General features: G+C 45.2%; 1 protein-coding gene across 1 annotated transcript in view; it reads left to right on the top strand.

Moving 5' to 3' along the window:
- Positions 1-15,741, top strand: part of Pde6a (phosphodiesterase 6A) — a 65,672-nt gene extending 49,931 nt beyond the window's left edge. Inside the window, exons 18-22 of the mRNA XM_027402631.2 lie at positions 8,116-8,179; positions 8,636-8,710; positions 10,577-10,660; positions 12,415-12,562; positions 15,426-15,741. Of these exons, the coding sequence (XP_027258432.1) occupies positions 8,116-8,179; positions 8,636-8,710; positions 10,577-10,660; positions 12,415-12,562; positions 15,426-15,502 (448 nt within the window). The 3' untranslated portion in view covers positions 15,503-15,741. The remainder of the gene's footprint in view (positions 1-8,115; positions 8,180-8,635; positions 8,711-10,576; positions 10,661-12,414; positions 12,563-15,425) is intronic.
- The last annotated feature ends 2,150 nt before the right edge of the window (positions 15,742-17,891 follow it).

Genomic DNA, 17,891 nt, shown 5'->3' with positions numbered 1-17,891 from the left:
ATCTGTCATCAGAACCACTTCTCACCTGGGCAGAGTGGGGCAGTTACACAATTGGAGCCCTAGTACTAGGCAGTCAGGGTTCAAGTCTTGGCTCTCACTTATTGGTGGTGTGACTTGAGCAGGTTATGTCACCTGTCTGTGCCTCAGTTTCCTCTGTAGCTCAATGGGGAAGATGATAGTGCCTTTTTTTTTTTTTTTTTAATTCTCTTGGAGCTGGCTGAGAGTGAGTGGAATGCTTTATAGCACAGCTTAGGTAGGTGCTGCTTTGGGGCATTTCCTGTAATATAATTACATATAGATTCAGTCTTTGTCCCTGGTTCCTCACATGGAGCTCCTAAGAGCCCCAGGATTTCCTGAGTGGTTATGATATCTTTTGCTCTAATGAGATCACTCTTGGCAGGAACTTAGATAGTTTCAGAATAGGGGCTGCTTATCAGAGAGACCTGTTATAAGGGGCTTGGGACTTTCAGCTTTCAGCTCATTTTAAAAATGAGGTTGTCATTTCTACCCTTTAGGGAAGTGGGGAAGGCCTGGATTAAGTTAATTACCAGTGACTCATGGTTTAATTCATCAAGCCTACAAGATAAAAACCTTCATAACATTGTTTAAGCATGGACGTTCGGAGACCTTCTGGATTGCTGGCCACATGGAGATTGCCTATGCCTAACATTCCTACTCCAAGCCCTCCCATGCTTCTTCATCTGTTTCTTGGTTGTATGATACACAGAAAATATAAGCAAAGTGCTTCCCTGAGTTTTGTGATCTGACCCAGCAAATCATTGAACCTGATGGGAGATTATGTGTGCCTCCACACCTGGTTAAAGCTAAATCAGAAAGACAAGTGGCTAATCAGGACATCCATGCTTGGCTTCTGAATTGGGAGCCCTCTGTGAGACCCAACTCTTAAAGTCAACAGAGTCAGAGATAACTCCAGGTGGCAAGTGTTAGCACTGACTGGAATTGCAAGAAAGGAAAATTCTGAGACATCCTAAAGTTAGTTAGAAGGCGGTAGGGTCAGGGGTAGAGGGTGGGATGAGAGATAGAGAGGAGAGATCATAAGATACTATTTGGCAAACAATTTAGGCCACACCAACAAAAACAAATAGATAAACCAGACTTCACCTTCTTGTTCTTGTTCTTGTTCTTGTTTGTTCTTGTTCTTGTTCTTCTTGTTCTTGTTCTTGTTCTTGTTCTTCTTGTTCTTGTTCTTCTTGTTCTTGTTCTTCTTGTTCTTGTTCTTCTTGTTCTTCTTCTTCTTCTTCTTCTTCTTCTTCTTCTTCTTCTTCTTCTTCTTCTTCTTCTTCTTCTTCTTCTTCTTCTTCTTCTTTGAATTAGAAACAAGATTGTTTTACATGTCAATCCCAGTTCCCACTCCCTCCCCTCCTCCCCTACCCTCCTACCAACTAAAACCCTACCTATCCCATACCCTTTCTGCTCCCCAGGGAGGGTGAGGCCTTCCATAGGTTGTCATCAGAGTCTATTATATCCTTTGTGATAGGGCCTAGCCTCCTTCTCCCCCACCCCCACCCCGTGTGTCTTGGCTCAGGGAGTATCCCTGTGTGTGGATTGGGCTCCCAAAGTCCACACCTATGCTAGGGATAAGTAGTGAACTACTACAGGCGGTCCCAGAGATTTCCAAGGTCTCCTCACTAAAACCCACATTCCTGGTGTCTGGATCAGCCCCATGCTGGTATCCCAGCTATCAGTCTGGGGACCAAGAGCTCCCCGTTTTCAGGTCAGCTATTTCTGTGGGTTTCACCAGCCTGGTCTGTACCCCTTTGCCCATCACTCGTTCTTCTCTGCAACTGGATTCCAGTTCAGTTCAGTGATTAGTTGTGGGTGTCTGTCTCTACTTCCACCAGCTGCTAGATAAAGGCTATAGGATGGCATATAACACAGTCATCAATCTCATTACCAGGGGAGGGCATGTAAGGTAGCCTCTCCTCTGTTGCTTAGATTGTTAGTTGGAGTCATCTTTGTAGATCTCCAGACCTTTCCCTAGTGCCTGATTTCTCTGTAAACCTAAAATGTCGCCCTCTATTATGGTATCTCCTTTCTTGTTTTCTTCTATTCTTCCCCTGACTCAACCTTTCTGCTCCCTCATGTCCTCCTCACCCCTCCTCTTCTCCCCTTCTCATCCTCCTAGCTCCCTCCCCCCTCTTTCTGAGCTCCCAATTTGCTCAGGAGATCTTGTCCCTTTCCCCTTCTCCAGGGGACCATATATGTCTCTCTTAGGGTCATTCTTGCTTACTAGCTTCTCTGGCAGTGTGGATTGTAGGCTGGTATTCCTTTATTCTATGTCTAAAATCCACATATGAGTGAGTACATATCATGTTTTCTTTTTGTGATTGGGTTACCTCGCTCAGAATGGTTTCTTCTAGTTCCATCCATTTTCCTGCAAATTTCAAGATTCCATTGTTTTTTTTTTTTTGTTTTGTTTTGTTTTTTTTCTGCTGAGTAGTACTCCATTGTGTAAATGCACCACATTTTCTCTATCCATTCTTCAGTTGAGGGGCATCTAAATTGCTTCCAGGTTCTGGTTATTACAAATAGTGCTGCTATGAACATCATTGAGCAGATGCCTTTGTTGTACTAATGTGCATCTTTTGGGTATATGCTTACGAGTGAAATTGCTGGATCTTGTGGTAGATTGATTCTCATTTTCCTGAGGAGTCACCATACTGATTTCCAAAGTGGCTGTACAAGTTGGCACTCCCACCAGCAGTGGAGGAGTGTTCCCCTTTATCCACATCTTCTCCAGCATAAACTATCATTGGTGTTTTTGATTTTTAGCCATTCTAACAGAGATGGTACTTCAGAGTTGTTTTGATTTGCATTTCCCTGATGGCTAAGGATGTTGAGCACTTTCTTATGTGCCTTTCAGCCATTTTAGATTTCTCTATTGAGAATTGTCTATTTAGTTCTGTACCCCACTTTTTAATTGGATTGTTTGGTGTTTTGGAGACTCGCTTCTTGAGTTCTTTGTATATTTTGGAGATCAGCCCTCTGTCAGATGTGGGGTTGGTGAATATCTTTTCCCAGTCTGTGGGCTGCTGTTTTGTCTTAATGACTGTGTCCTTAGCCTTACAGAAGCTTCTCAGTTTCAGATGGTCCCATTTATCAATTGTTGACCTCAGTGTCTGTGCTACTGGTGTAATGTTCAGGAAGCGGTCTCCTGTACCAATTAGTTCAAGGGTATTTCCCACTTTGTCTTCTAATAGGTTCAGTGTGGCTGGATTTATGTTGAGGTCTTTGATCCATTTGGACTTAAGTTTTGTGCATGGCGATAGATACGGATCTATCTGCAGTCTTCTACATGCCAGCATCCAGTTATGCCAGCACCATTTGTTGAAGATGCTTTCTTTATTCCATTGTATAAAAATAGTTTCTTTGTCAAAAATCAAATGTTCGTAGGTGTGTGGGTTAATATTGGGGTTTTCAACTCTATTCCATTGGTCTACCTGTCTATTTTTGTGCCAATACAAAGCTGTTTTCAGGACTATAATTCTGTAATAGAGCTTGGACAGACTTCATCTTCTTAAAGATATGGTGGAACCTTGTCTTTAAAGCACAGGAGGCAAAAACCACCAATGTACCATCACATTCTGCTTAGCATCTCAGTCATCTGAGAAACAAGCACTTCTCCTATATGTTATCCTTACTCCAGACCTACTGGCTCCTCTGTGCTGTAACCATGGTAGATTATTGTGCCTTCTTTCCCCAAAGCTAAGGTACTGTGGGCAGCTTCTGACTGCCCCCACCCTGCAACTTCAGCTACAAGATTTTGTCCCAGGACCTGGCCCTTTATTTTTCTGGCTAGCATCTATAAGGCTCCATAAACCCTTATTTACAAGATCCCTTGCACTGCAGAGTTTGGGTTTAACCTAAAGAAAACCCCAGCACTGTCTTCCGGTACTTTGATTATCTTGGAGGAACTCATATTGTGAGCTTCCTGTGGTCTGAGACCCATACCAGACCCCTTGCTGTGTCCTGAGCCATATCACTGTGTCAGACCCCTGCCTGGCTCTTTCTTGTGTTGTCCTACTTATTTAATCTAAGGCCAGAATGTCCCACCAACTCTTGAGCAAGGGTGTGACTTCCCACTCCTTGTCAAGCCCATTCTGTCTCTTACTTCAGTTGTCATTCTTGATTGTGGCCCAACCAGGAGTTGGAAGCCCTCAGCATCCTTGGGGCTGGGGTGTAGGGTCTCCTGACTGATTTCATAGGACTTCTGAGCTAAGAATAGCTAAAATTTTTTTTGAGACAGTCTCTCTACATAGCTCTGGCTATGTAGTCACTCTGTAGATCAGAGATTTGTCATTCCAATCTTCCCAGGGATTAAAGGCATGTGCCACCCAGCCTGAAACTAATTATGTTTTTAAATGAAGGAAATTTTTGTTGTTTTTTTTTTTGTTTGTTTGTTTTTTGAGACAGGGTTTCTCTGTGGCTTTGGAGGCTGTCCTGGAACTAGCTCTCGTAGACCAGGCTGGTCTCAAACTCACAGAGATCCGCCTGCCTCTGCTTCCTGAGTGCTGGGATTGGGCGTGCACCACCACCACCCAGCGGTTGGGGGAAATGTTTTAAAATGTCATTTCACAACAAAGAAAAAAATTAAAGTGTCATGTCCATAAATAAAATTTGATTCATCTATGCAAAGCCACATTCTGACTTTATGGGCTGTGGGTTCTTTTGCCTTTATGGCACCTTCCTCCATAAAAATCAATCAATAAGTTAGTTAACAAATAGATAGAAATTATGTTTTATGACTTTATTGGTAGAAAGATAATCTTGGAAATTTTGTTAACATTTCTTTTTAATTCTGGCTTTATTGATTGATTTATGAGTTCTCTCTGTAGCCCAGGCTGGCCAGGAAGTCAGAGCAATCCTCCTGCCCTAGTTTCTCAGAGTGTTGGGATTATAGGCATGAATCACCACATCTGGCTTTCTTCTGTCAAAGGCAATAAAAATTAAGATATTTTCATAAGTCCCCTCTCCCCCGCAAAATGTGGCCCTTTGGCATTCTGCCAAATAGAGAAGTTGACCCGGCTTTCTTATATGTCTGGCTGTTGCCGCATGGCTAACAGAGCTGAGCAGATAAAATCAAGACCATGTCTTTAGCAAAACCTAATCATCACCTGGACTTTTCACAAAGTTTATCAGCTCTTGGACCAGTGTTTTAGAAAAGGAGAAAAGAGAGTACCCAAGACACAGAAAAGTGACTTACCTGGTAACACACAAGTTATGTGATCCCAGGATTGTGACCCAAGAAAAAAGCCTGCTGCTGCATACCCATCCATTCTCAGGCTGCTGCAAGGCCTCCCAGGGAGTGTCTGAGCCAGCATCCTGCAGAGTGCTGGAACCTGGAAGGCTGGGAGGCTTTCTCCTGAAAGTCAGCCAGAGGGCAGGAGGAAGGAAGGCCTCTGGGCCCCACAGTTAAGTTCTGGGGGGTAGACCAGGTAAAAGAGCTGAGCTCTCCAGGCAGCTGCCCTGCTGCATGGTAATTTGATCAAGTGATGACAATCGGTGCTCTTACAAAGCCATGGCTTTGTACTCGTCGTAATACCTCTCAGGAGGAAAGTTATGACCCTATGAAATGACTGGATTCCTTTTACCCACAAAACCAGAATTCCATAGGTTCTAACCTGGTATGACTGTCATACACTGAGGTTTACACATTCAGCTGGAAGGCATCAGACATCTTGTTCTGGCCATTGCAAGTCAAGCTAAGATGAAGGATGGGATGCTGCTGAGTCTGATTTCCAAGTCCTGCATGGAAGCATTAAACTCCACCCCCTCCCTTGGTGACCTTGGTCTAACAAGAGGCTAGGGTGTGGGTTCCTGAGCCTCAGATCTTCCTGCCTCTTCTTGTACACACACCTTCACTCTGTTTCATCTTGTCTCCATGCTCCCTCTTCCTCAAGTTGAGCTTACTTCTCAACTGCCATTACTCCCTGGGCATCTTCTTGATTTCTTCCCCTTCTGCCCATTCCCGCAGTGATTTCCTTCCTGGGCTCCCTAGAGCAGGTCTCCACAACTAAACCTCTGTGACACAAAAATATGACTGTGTCTCTCTTCATTACAAATCTTCCTGTCCTCTCTCTGAGACAGGGTTTCTTTGCGTAGCTCTGGCTGTCCTGGGGGTAGACCAGGCTAACCTCAAATTCAAGAGATTCACCTCCCTCTGCCTCAAGAGTGCTGGGATTAAAGGCATGCACCACCATGCCCAGCTCGATTTGGCTTCTCTTAACAAGGCTTCCAAGGGTTCCTTGAGATTCTCTCCCAAGCCCCAGCCTTCTGAATGTATCAGGCTTCTGGTTAGCAGGAATCTGGTGCCAGCTGTTCACTCTGCCTTCTTTACCAAGTTGACTGCATCATAACCTCATGTAACATTGTTTGCTGAAGTCCCTACTTCTTAACACGGTTGCATTGATGTCAAGGCTTCAACTCACAGATTTAGGGGAACACATTTGGTCCATACCAGAGAACTCCTATGCACTCCTCTTGGCCCAGCTCTACTATTATATCTTAGATGACTCAGGCAGGACCAGTTGCTGTTACTTTCAGGCATTCCTCTCCCCTTGTCTTCTTTGGTGCCTTGGACTTGGATTGTCTTACTTAGCATATTGCCACATGACTGCTTTTCTCTGTGTTCCTCCAGTGACCATGAGCTCCACCTGAGCTTCTCTAACCCCATGCCTTGCACAGCACCTGGGACTCTAGGCCACATCTGGAGTGGTGGGGGGGACTGCAATGCCACCTTTAGGACATGATGTTTGGATTGGCTATCTTGGGGCTATGTGGCCTTCTTCCAGTCCAAGTCTGCCTATAAAACACATGGGTGTGTTTCCCCAGCCTCTAGGAGTATGTTTCCATGAGCTACTTCAGCCAAGTAAAACAAATATCTTGTACTCTCCTGAAGCCACACCTGTTGTCTTAACCTGGGGACAATGACAAGTACCAGGAGGTAGTGACTCTTATATGCACAGCTGATCATTTCTTTGCCTGATCTGTTTACTAAGAAGCAACACATGTGCACACACTTAACATTAAACACAGGATACACATTCTGAGGTTACTATAAAGCACTAAGGTATCTCTACAAAATGTACACATTTTTGAGAGCTTATCCACTTAAGATTCACCCACTATAAATCACGTTGCATAATTAAAGATTTTATTTAAACTTGTTAATGTTTTTTTTATGAGTGACCCAAGTGGCCTTCTAGACCAGCTGATATAAAATGTTCCATATACAGATGATTAGTTATAAAAATTGTCGATGAGGCTAAGGATGTAACTCAGACAACAGTAAAGTACTTATTGAGCAAGCACAAAAACCTGAGTTCAGATCCCAGCACTCAAAAAAAAAAAAAAAAAAAGCACTGAATTAGACTCCTGTCTCCCCACTCTCTTGTCTGCAGGGCTTGGGTTATAGTGGTATCTCACTGTGCCTGGCTTTGTGTATGGGTGCTGGGGACCAAACCTCAGGTCCTTATGATGTTTGCAGGGTAAGCATTCTGGTGACTGAGCCATCTCTGTAGCCTAACACCGCTTTTACATTTGGGAATAAACTATCAATCTGTGCATTATAAGTAGTGCTAGATGGGAAATGATGCTTGTGTGTGTCCAGCAAAGTGCAGGCTCATCCTGTTTCTTCTGTAAGATAGAGTCACTCAGGACAAGGTCCAGCCTGAGATATCAGTTTATATAATATTCTGTATCTTGGAGCAGGGCCCAACCTGATCTCAACAGCAATAGATACCCAGTGTGTTTACTGCACACACAGAGACCATATCTGGGTGCTACAGGCTGACTCTCAAGTTCATTATCTCATTTAGTCTTGTGTCTATTCTATGAAGGAAGCACCACTATCATTCCAGACAAGAAAACAGAGGCTTAGAGAAGAGAGCCTGATGGTGAACCTCTGATTATATACAGAGGGAGGATTCAACCTCTGACTTGAAACTCTGGATACAATGAGGGGAGTGAGTGAGCCCTTACCTCACACAATGGTCAAGTTACCTACTAGGGAGCGGGCAGAGGAAAGTGAGGGAAATTGAGTTAATTGATGTTTGTAGCTTGGCTTTGGACTGACAGAGAGTATTCTATATGCAGGGCCATGATGATGACAGCCTGTGACCTCTCAGCCATCACCAAGCCCTGGGAGGTGCAAAGCAAGGTATGGACACTTTCTGTCCTGGCAGAGGGGCCTCAATATTGTTGAACACCGTTTGTTTATTTATTTATTTATTTATTTATTTATTTATTTATCTTTGGCTTTTCAAGACAGGATTTCGCTGTTGCAGCACCGTGCAACAGAGTCCTAGCTGTCCAGGAACTAGCTCTTGTAGACCAGGCTGGCCTTAAACTCACAGAGATCCACCTGCCTCTGCCTCCCAAGTGCTGGGATCAAAGGTGTGCGCCATCACCACCCCCCCACCCCCGCTTGCTGACCACAGTTAATGAGGATGGACCCTTTTAGCCCAACTCCACACTCTTGGTGTCTCCAGTGACAAACAGGAGTACCAGGGAAGGGATGGGCTTTCCTCTTTTGCTGAGCTTGAAGCACAAGTCAGGTGGGAGTGGGGGTAGCAGGGTTTGGCTCTGCATATGTGATCGGGTCCATCTGTTGCAGGTGGCTCTGCTGGTGGCTGCTGAATTCTGGGAACAAGGTGACCTGGAGCGCACGGTGCTGCAACAGAATCCCATTGTGAGTAGAGAAGGGGTCAGCAAGCACAGTTTCTTCCTGACCCAGAGATGTGACCAATGACACAGGGCTGAGTGACCTTACCTTCAGATGAGCTTTTACTAGCACAGTAGTTCTCTGAGGTGGCACATGGTTCCTAGCCCCCATTCCTTGATAGCAGAATGGGGACCAGAAACACATGCTCTCCCACTTCTCACCCCTCTACAGCTTGAGGGCCTTATGGTCAACATGTTGGTCCTTAGCTCCCCCAGCTAAGTAGGACTTGAGCAGTGGACACAAAACTGATTGCTCTTGAAACAGAGGTGTAGGGGCCATTTACCCTGGCTCCGTTCTAATTGCCCAGAGCCAGCTACAGGAGGTCTGTCTATCTGGGAACCTATCTTACTACAGAGAGCTGACTTGGCCAGGTCAGTCAGTTGGCTTCTGGCAGTTAGAAACTGTCCCCAAAGGGTGGAGTTAGGAAGAAGGCTTGGAGAGGATGAATAAAAAAGATAAACCACTGATGGGAGACGTACTGAACTGTGAGAGCGCCAAGGGTGCTTGGGTCACCGAATTATCGGAAAGTGTGGAAATGGACACTGAGGGCCCCAGGGATTTGTAATCTTCCCTCCTCTGTCCTCTCTTTGCTTGCCTTGCCTCAGGCAGATTTTTAGGACCAGGGCAAAAAGCAGCCACCTTCTTTGCCAAAATAGCGTAAGAATGGTCTCTAGGCCACTTACTAATAGTCTCTGAAACCTCGGGAGCTGTCATAATGTACATTGCTCTCGGCACCACTGTCTTCTTTGTTTCTCTTAATATTTTAAAATGCTGACTAAATAGTTAGTGATCTCTTTGTACCATTAGCCAGAGTCAACAATTAGCAAAAGTTGCTGTTCTTGTTTTACCTATTCTGCCCAATGCTCCCCCAATCCCTTTTTCTTTTGGCTGAGATATTTTATGTGAATCCCAGACTTGGCCATTTCTTCCTAAACACTTTATTGCTAAGAGAGAAGATTTGATTACAGATAAAAAAAAAACATGGCTAGGGCCACATTTATAACATCAACAGTAATACTTTAACTGGTTCACTCCCAGTCTCTGCTTGTTTTCTCTGATGGAGAAAAAGAGTTCCATTGATTTTTCCAAACCAGAATCCACACAGTGAGGCTCCAGCTCTGAAGCATCATGGAAGCATCGGCAGGCCACCCTAGCCTCCTTTTCTTTCTCCCCTCTCCTCTCTCTCTCCTTCCTCATCCCCCCCCTTTCCACTTTTAGGCCATTGTTAAATATAGTGGTTGTTTGTTTGTATAGTATTTCCCACACTCTGGCTTGGTCACTTACATTCTGTATACTCATTAACACATTCTCCTCTATATTCTATATTTCTCCAAATTGCTAGTCAAATCTGGAAGCTTGGTGGGTTTAGTACTTTATTACTAAAACAGAGTCTCACACATCACAGGTTGGCCTCAGACTCTGCATCTAGGATGACTTTGAATTTGTGATTACAGGCTGTACCACTACTCCTATTATTATTATTTTTTTAATCAAGAATGTTTCTTAGGGTCCTGCGAGGCTGAAAGTGTTCTGAATCAGAATGTAGTGATGGTTGAGTCATCTTGTGGACATACTAATAGACATGTATTACACATGTTAAGTGAAAGAATTTTATGGCACATGAATTCTACCTTAAAGCCCATAGAAAGTATATATATCTTTGCATATATACATGCACAATAACTTACTGTAAGAATATGTATTATACTATCAATAAAAGTTTTATGTTTATAAATGGTCTGCTGCTAAAAAAAAAAAAAAGAAGAATATTTCTTAGGTTGGGTGAGTCCCTACGATTGCCCCATGTCATTAACTCTTTCTCTCTCATGACAGCCTATGATGGACAGAAACAAGGCAGATGAGCTCCCTAAGCTTCAAGTTGGTTTCATTGACTTTGTGTGCACCTTTGTCTATAAGGTAGGCTTCCTAGAGTCCAGCTGACAGCGGGAATAAGGAACCCTGGCAAGCATGTGACACTTTGCAGAAAAAATTTTCCCTCCAGTGGCACTTGGTTCTCAGGTCAGCTCTATAGGGGGAGATGGTAGGTATTTTTGGATGAAGTCTGGAGCTTGGTTCCTCCTACTTGCTCAAAAAAATGCTCATTGGACAAATGGCTAATAAGCACACTTTCATGGACACAATGTTGTTATAAAAAGGAAAGCTAGAATTTCTCCTGGAGTTCTTGTCCAGGCTAGTTCTCTTCTTGAGAGGCCTACCACTGCCAAACCCATCTCCACTCTCCACCTGGCCCTTCTTTGTTTTTTGAACATGGTCTGGCTATGTTGCACAGGCTGACCTCCCACTCATCAGCTTCCTGTCACCACCTCTGAAGTGCTAGTATAATGTCACTACACTACCATGTCCTACTCCATCTCCCATTAATTATTTTTCTTCTGGCCACATTATACTTGAGGAGAGAGAGGTCAGAGATGATAAATGGCAGGGCCTAGCATCTCTGGACCTACCTATGCAGCAGGACTTGAGCTGGGGCACCTAACATCCAGGCCAGAGCTTTCTACAGTATTAGCTGTAGTTCCTTTGCAGGGAAGAACAACAAATGACCCCAGAGGGGCCCAGTATCTCTCTGTGTCACACAGACAACAGAGGGCCCTTCCATCAACAGGACAGCATGATGGATGCTCACACTGCCAGCAGTAGTGTTAGGAATGGGGATGCTGGGCCTCATCACATTTATTGACTTAATCCCAACTACTCTTGGGTAGGTGCTGTTACTACCCTACTCTCTAGATGAAAGTGAGCTTTGGCAGTGACTGTTCCAATGTCACATAGCTTCTGGTAGAGCCTAGCCCACAACTCCAGCATCTCTGGGCATAGTAGGTCCGACTGGCCCCTGTTGCAATGGACCTTCCTCACTTCAGCAAATCTACTTTGCCAATCTGCAACCCAGTCTCTCACCTACTCAATGCAAGAGTGATGAGATATCCCTTATGGGGTGGGGGACTCAAAAGACCCAAGGAAATAAATTGCCCCACAGATTGCAGTATACTGTGCCCAAGGCATTATGCAGTCCCTAGAGTTGCAGGAATTTGTATGAACCATCTTAATAACCCAGTTTAATTCAGTGGGTATTTATGAGGTATTTGTGTGTTATAAACTTTGGTTATGCTAAGCCAGAACCAACTGAGGGGATGAGGTAGCCAGTGTTCCTGCCATCTCTAGGTGCCATCCTCTGGGAGAGGCAGGCAGTGGGAGTTGATTAGAGGAGGGATTTGAAGATATCCAACGGGGACTCAGTTTGCCTTGGGGGGGGGGTAGAAATGGTTTCCCTGAGGAAGTGTTAGGGAAGTAGGGACCTTAGGGAAAAGGGGAAGGATAGGATGTTCGAGAAAGAGAACAGTTATAGGAAGTCAGACAGGAGAAAACATTCATGAAGTGAGTCTTGGGATGCCTGGGCTTCCCGATAGTGAAAGGATAAAAGAGCAGTGAATGGCACACTGAGACTTACATTTCACCCTGAAGGAATGGCCATGGGGAAGGCTCCAAGCAGGAAAAGGAGGGGCTGCCTAGTGTCAGCAGGCATGAGGGGGCAGCTCACACCAGTGCCAGGCAGAACACACCCCACCTTGAGCCAGGGTCCTAGGGCAATGCCCCTGCTTTATAGTCTGTCTCTCTCTGTTTCTCACTTCCTCCATCCCTCTCACACTTCTCAGGAATTCTCCCGTTTTCATGAGGAAATTACACCCATGCTGGATGGGATAACCAACAACCGCAAGGAATGGAAGGCACTGGCTGATGAGTATGAGGCCAAGATGAAGGCACTGGAGGAGGAGAAGCAGAAGCAGCAGGCAGCCAAGCAAGGTGTGCAGAAGAGGCCAAGTGGAACCTTGGCTAGGCACCCATTCAGCATGCAGTGTATCTGGGCCTGGACCATTGTCTCTGTTCTGTTTGGGAGGGTACTGAGACTGCTGGAGGTGAAGTATTATGACCAAACCACGCAGTCAGAACGTGGCAAAATTTGGTCCCTAGATAGAGGCTGAGGGATGCTCTAGGATCCGTAGTTGAACATAAGGCAGACTCTGATTCCAAGACTGCAGACATTGTGCCTAGAATTTTCAGTTAGAAGGAATTTTAGAAGCCGACTTTCCAGCTGTTTGTCTTTTTGAATCCTAGCTTTACCACCATGAGGTTTGGCTCGTATACTACTAGATCTCCCTTGAACTCGAAGTGTACTTGACTTGTGAAACTATTAATGGCAGCCTCAGAGCCACTCCTCTGCACCCAGGGCTGAGCCCAGAGTTGGTCTGCCCATGCCCACATTAAGAACCATGTGTGGGGTAGTGGTGGTGAACACCTTTAATCCCAGCACTTGGGAGGCAAAGGCAGAGGCAGGTGGATCTCTGTGAGTTTGAGGCCAGCCTAGTCTACAGAGCTAGTTCCAGGACAGCCAGGGCTACACAGAGAAACCAGAAAAAGAAAAGAAAAAAGAACCATATGTGGAGGCTGAAAGATGGCTCAGTGTGTAAAATCACTGCCACATGGGCATGAGAACCTGAGTTCAGATCTCCAGAACTCACTTCAAGTCAGGTGTGTGTGTGTGTGTGTGTGTGTGTGTGTGTGTGTGTGTGTGTGTCTGTGTGTGTGTCTGTGTGTGTGATCACAACATTCCTATGCTGAAGACAGGCAGAGTCAGGAGAATCCCCCAAAACTCACAATCCAGGTAGCCTCAAATACACTGCAATGAACATCAAGAGACCCTGTTTCAAATAAGGTGATGAGACACCTGAGGCTGTTGGTTGATCTTCTACATGTGTACCATGGCATGATCATACCTGCATTCATATACATGAATGTACATGTACACACACACACACACACACACACACACACACACACGACCATGTATGGGGAGGGGTCTGTGTAGAGTTGAGCATAGGGACACATGCTTGTATAATCCCAGCATTCAGGAAACTAAGATAGGAGAATGCTTTGAGTTCAAGGGCAGCCTTCTTATTGATAGGTTTTGTGTAGTCCCGATGATAGGTTTCTCCACTGATGCAGTAAGCCAGATCAAATTAAAAAGGACAAGACCAAGTTTATTTGGGCAAAGTACTCCAGGGTGACCCTCCAGCCCCCAGAGATGGGGAGGTGGGCAGGAGAGAAATCACACAGCCAGTCTAAAGGAGGGGGCTTAAATACCCTGTGGGTACAAGGCCAGCTGATGGCATATCTTCTACAAGCTGGGTTTGTGCCCAAGTATAACACTTTTAGGTGGGGGCTTGAGCAGCTAGCAGCTTCAGTGGAGGAGCTGCCGCCGCTGTGGAACTGGATTTTGGTGGCTTTTCTGAGAGGGCAGGGTTTGGAGAAGGAGGAATAAGCAGATCAAGCAGGGGTGAGCTGGGGATTCCAGCTGAACACTCGTAAAAACAAAAACAAAAACAAAAAACCAAAAAACAAAACAAACAAACAAAAAAACCCACCACCACAACAGAAAGGGCTAGCAAGATGACTTAGATCAAAAAAGCACTTGCTGTGCAAATCTGATGACCTGAGTTCAGTCCCGTAAAAAGCCAGGTAGAATCACATACATATCTGCAACCTGAACATTTCTACAGAAGGATAGAGAGAGCTCAGAGGCCTGGGATACACAAAGCAGTGGAAACCAGAGACCTTGCCTCAGTGGGTGGAAGGGGAGAACTGACTCCCAAAAATGGTCCTCTGACCTCCATACATGCTGTGGCATGTGTGTCCCACTAACAAATGCCACCAGAGAGAGACAGAGACAGAGAGGCAGAGAGACAGAGGCTGTGTGCTGGAAGAGAAGTTAATTGGGTAGAGCAGAGACTTCAAGACCCCGGCTTCAAAAGGAATTTGTCTGTCCCAGCTCCCCTCACATGGCACCATCCTTCCCTCCCGCTGCCTTGTCATTTCATTGTCTGTGTGCTCTACTTCCTCATAAAACTTAGCTTCATGTCCCTGCCACACGATGTCCGACTGCCTGAGCACACACACTGTTGATCCCCAATTCTTCTATGGGTAGGCTGGGGGTGATTTAAAAGAACAGTTTCGAAGATGGGGACACCCTTGCTACTTCCCCAGGGTATCTTATATATCACTGCCATCATGGGTGGGTTTAGCGATTACAAACACTGTCTTTGTGTAAACGCAGGGCCTACAGTTTTTCCTTTTTTAAAATAGCAGTTCTGGGAATTGAACATAGGGCCTAATGAATACTAAGCAAGTGCTCTACCCCTGATCTATTCCTCTAGCCCAGGAGATTTTTCTTAAAATATAAATTTCTGTTCACATTTTAAAGTTGGGATATCCCAGATTTAAACAAAACAAAAACAGATTTTCACCTTTTCTTTTTAAAGAGTCACGATCTGGCCACACCAGGAAACATGTCTGCATGTTAGTGGCTGAAGCTAAATGATAACTTCTTTATCCCTTGGCCTTCTCTCCCCCATGTCAGTTCCCACAGCCTGCTGCGTCTCACAGGCTTCTGAGCCATGGTTGCCATTTGTCACCCTGTGCTGCTTGTCAGTGGGGAAGCACTTCTGGTTCCTCTGCTTCTCCTGACACCTTCCTACCTCTCCCTTAACCCTGACTCCCCTTCCCCACCCAGTCTGCTCTCTGCTCATGCCAAGCCTTCAGCTTTGTCCAAACAAAGGCAAGTTTACTAGCGCTCCCTCTGACCCACTGTGTGCTTTCCTGTCCTTCACAGCTGCTTCCGGGAACCAGCCGGGAGGAAACCCCAGCCCAGGGGGCGCACCTGCATCCAAGTCCTGTTGTATCCAGTAGCTGGCAGGTGGCACAGCCCTCAGGAAGGACGAGGTCACCCAGGAAAGCCACACATCATCTTGGACAGTTAAAGAATCAAGAGTTGAGAGCTGATGGAAAATACAGCAAGCATCTATATCATCAAGTGTTTTTTGACATTGTTTTGTTTGTTTTTTGTTTTGTTTTAGACAGGGGGACTCACTGTATAACCCTAACTGTCCTGAAACTAGCTCTGTAGACCAGGCTGGCCTCTGCGTCCCAAGTATTGGGATTAAAGGCATGTACCACCCACCATGCCTGGTTTAGAGGTTGTTTTTAATCTTGAAATATCTATTGAGTTTGGTCCAATACTCTAGACTTCATATACTGACTTACTTTAATTATTTTTGTTCTTATAATTCTTATAAAGTTCTTATAATTTGGTATTTTATTATAAAAGTTTTTGCTGATTTTCAAAAGTAGAGGCCTATACATCAAATACCCATAAACTTATCTCCAGATTTGAACACCAAGCTTTGGTCATATTTGTTTCATGGGTTTTTACATTCATTTTCAATTTTCCCCTCTCCCTTCCTTCATTTCTTTCTGGATCCCACCATGTTGCCTAGGCTTACTTTAAACTGTCAGGCTCCCTACCTCTGTGTTCGCTACCACCCATGACTTAGCTGAAAGATACCACTTCACTCTTCTATAGTCTTTAGAGGAAGTGAGTATCTTTAAAGGTCATATGGCTTACCGGGCATGGCAGCACATGCCTGTAATCCCAACACTAAGGAAAGGGACAGGGAGTTCCTGGTCACATGGAGAAAGTGAACGTTTCATGCCCAGCTGTGGACTATTCTGAGGTGCCACAAATGGAGAACTGAGGGCTTCAGCAGACAGCTCCTCCAGAGGTTTCTTTAGTTGCAGGATATTCGGCATTTTCTCAAGGGAACCTATGCCTGAGGTGGAAAAGCCTGGCCACCTTGCCCAACATGGGTCAACTGTGCAAGGCCATTCTAGCTCCAGGTCCCTAGTGTAGTTTAGTGGCAGCAGGAAGACGACCTTTGCGGGTTGGAGCCAAGGGGCCTACACCATACAGGAGAACTCATGCAGGAAGTTTGCTGCAGGGAGGTGCAGAGGCAGCCTCTGAGTGAGAGTTGGGGGGAAAAGGGGAGGAGGGGTGAGAAGGAGCTTCCCTTTTATGAGGGAATATGGTACAGCACACAGGGAGTGCTCTACTTAGTGGCTGCAGCTGATGAAGTTTCCTGTTAGGTCCCTAAAAGAGTAGGCCAGTGTAAATGCCTGAATGCTAACTAACATTCCTCCCTTTTGTTTATTATAAAAAGGTGAGGAAACAGGAAGGGGTAGCAGCTGGGCGTTGGTGGCGCATGCCATTACTCCCAGCACTGGGAGGCAGAGGCAGGCGGATCTCTGTGAGTTCAAGGCTAGCCTGGTCTACAGAGCGAGAGCCAGGACAGGCTCCAAAGCTACACAGAGAAACCCTGTCTCAAAAAACCAAGAAACAAAACAAAAACAACAACAACAAAAAAGGAAGGGGTAGCAGGTGAGGCAGGAATGATGGTGCTGTGTTCTTGAGACTGCTTCCTGGTGTCCTGGGCTCATCAGCATCTTTTGGGGGACCTGAGAAAGCAGGGATGCTGGCCAAGTCCTGGGATAACTAGCTGTTTCACTCACTGTGCAGGCTCTGTAGGACCATCCCGTGTTCGGAAAGTGCAGGTCTAGTTGAAGCAGTCTGTGAACCTTGGGGCTTGCAACTTTGAAGCTGTCCCAGATGCAGATTAAGTGATGCTTGGACCTACCTAGCAAGATTCTGGCAGAGCAGAAGACAAAGTTAAATTTAGGGGGAAATGTTTTTCTTAAGTCCTGGTAATTGAGGGAGGGCAGTCCAAAGACCAGGGAAAGGTGGGTGAGAGCTTACCCTCAGGAACAGGCAGTAAGTTGGGAAACTTAGGCGTTTTATTGACAGCACTTACCTGTAGTACATCTGACCTGTTCAGGGTAGATTCAAGTGGACTCCCTGGAGGACACAAGAAGTTTTTGAGTTTACAAAAAGAGATGTTTTGGACACATTAGCATTCCCACTATTTGTAATCTATATTGAAATCCACATTGTAGAAAAGGTAGTAGACTCATGCATGCCTTTGAGTCATAGGGGACCCAAGCATGACTGGTTAAAAGCATTAACACTCTTTCCTCTGTCCAGAAGATGGAGTAAATATAGATTAGACAGAAGTTTTTAGCACAATGAGAGGCACTTTTAAATCTATAGTTAGAAAACAACCAAAGAGAATTTAAAGTCCTGAGCTTGTGGCTATGACAATAGTAATGGCTCTCTGCCAGAGCTAGATTAATTGCTTATCGGAATTCTACCGATTAATGTTAAGACTATGAACTTTTGAAGTCTTTC

Source organism: Cricetulus griseus, chromosome 2, assembly GCF_003668045.3.
Source record: "Cricetulus griseus strain 17A/GY chromosome 2, alternate assembly CriGri-PICRH-1.0, whole genome shotgun sequence".
Classification (NCBI taxonomy): Eukaryota; Metazoa; Chordata; class Mammalia; order Rodentia; family Cricetidae; genus Cricetulus; species Cricetulus griseus.
Note: the sequence above shows the minus strand (reverse complement) of the source record. Positions and strands in the feature narration are given on the sequence as shown.